This window comes from Otolemur garnettii, unplaced genomic scaffold (assembly GCF_000181295.1).
Source record: "Otolemur garnettii isolate 467f Iridium unplaced genomic scaffold, OtoGar3 scaffold00102, whole genome shotgun sequence".
Lineage (NCBI taxonomy): Eukaryota > Metazoa > Chordata > Mammalia > Primates > Galagidae > Otolemur > Otolemur garnettii.
Window position 1 is genome coordinate 3432634 of NW_003852497.1, and position 1747 is coordinate 3434380.

The 1747-nt window shown below is 42.8% G+C and overlaps 1 protein-coding gene across 1 annotated transcript in view; it reads right to left on the minus strand.

Moving 5' to 3' along the window:
• Positions 1-1747, minus strand: part of UNC5D (unc-5 netrin receptor D) — a 578354-nt gene that overhangs the window by 223738 nt on the left and 352869 nt on the right. Inside the window, exon 3 of the mRNA XM_012809266.2 lies at positions 1231-1374. Coding sequence (XP_012664720.1) covers positions 1231-1374 — 144 coding nt within the window. The remainder of the gene's footprint in view (positions 1-1230; positions 1375-1747) is intronic.

Genomic DNA, 1747 nt, shown 5'->3' on the forward strand with positions numbered 1-1747 from the left:
AAGAGTAAATGCAAACCCATGTCCCCTCTCAGCTGACCTGCAGTTTTAAAATCACAAAATACCTGTTGCCTAAAATTAGTTAACTAAATAACCACAGGAAAAGTACTTCCCGTGGCTCTCACATCAAGAGGTGACCCCTTCTCCCTGGGCAATTTGGGCCCAGCCAGCACGCAGGAGGAGGATTCCCAAACCGCCAGTGCAGTGAAGGTGAACTGCGTATTTTAAGAAGAAGATTTCATTTCCCAAGAAACATAACTGTCTCAGCAAATAGCAATTCACTCCTATTCTTAATCCCTAAACCATCAACATCTGCTATGAAGAATTACTTGAGTCCTCAAATAAATCTCTCTTGTCCTGTATTCTTTATGACACTCTCAAAAGGCAGTATTTGAATAAAACAACAATAACCATCTCTGCCTCCATCTCCCAATTTCATTCTGGAGAGGTTTTACAGTCCTGGGCACACAAAGGCGGTTTTATGGGGCTCCACGGAGGTGGTAATGGGAGTGGGTGGGCCAAAGACATTTTAAAGGAGGAGAAAAGATGTCTGTGTGCTTCTAAAGTTTCTTAGATTATAAAATCACTGATGCCGAAATATGAAAAAGAAATCTTAGACTCTCCTGAAAAGCAATTTTCTTTCTTTCTTGTTTATTATTTTCCAAGTATGTCTGTTTACTTTTTTTATTTTTAAGCATTAAGAGGGATGAAGTGGACTGTACGTGAGTCCTACTTGGGTCAAACAAATGCTGCTTAAAAACCCATTTCCATGTTTTAACATTCAGGGAGAAGAGATTTACCAGTAGCCTATAAACATCCCTAATATCTTCAACATCTTTTTTTTGCAGATTTGCTGGAAAGTACAGCAAACAACCATCACTCAGCGTTTCCCGTCAATGCCCCTTGAACTTGGTCATTGATGGTGAGCAGCAGAATCCACTGGTGTGGGTTTCTTCAGCTCGGAAACCGTTTTCCTGGCATTGTCGAGACACCTGCACTCTGACAATCTAGGCAGAATCTCTCCGCCAAACTGATTTGCTGATTGTACTCCGGAGGAAATTATCAAACATTTAAAATACCATTTAAAAAGAGTAAATTTAGCAGAGGTAGAGTTCTGACGGCTTCTCGCTGTTCCCATTCTCATCTGTATTCTGCACAAGCGTCTGATACTGCCAAAGTCCCTCTGATGGCTGTCTGCATCCCCTGGGATCAGGTCTCCCAGAATGTACTTACAGGCGATGCGCACAGAGGCCTTCCTGCTCTTGGAGGTGCCCAGGTGGCTCCAGGCCACACACTGGCACCAGTAGTCCTCTGGCCCATGGAAGTCCTCCACCTGCTGTCGGGTGACGTTGATGAAGACCTCACGGACCTTCAAGCCTGATGAGGGGAGAAAGAGAGAACCAGCTGAGGCCGTCGTAGCTCTCAACAAAAAGTGAAGTTTAGCAAAACCTTTTCTTTTTAATTAAACAATTCTTTTTTTTAATCAAGGCAAGGTTTTAATTACTCTGACAATAATATATTACTGCTAATTAAACTCCAACAGCTGAGCAGGCTGCAAAGCACGAGTGTAAAGTATTTCCCACCAACTGTAGCTCCCAAGCAGGGTAATAGTTTTCACAGTGTCTTAGTGCTTTGTCTTTGTGTAAAACTGACTATGAGCAAAGTAGTAACAGTGTTAATTGCTGGGATTCTAGAAGCGCAAAGAGGCCAGGACACACTAACCCCAGAGACCCAGTTCCAAGTTGTTATA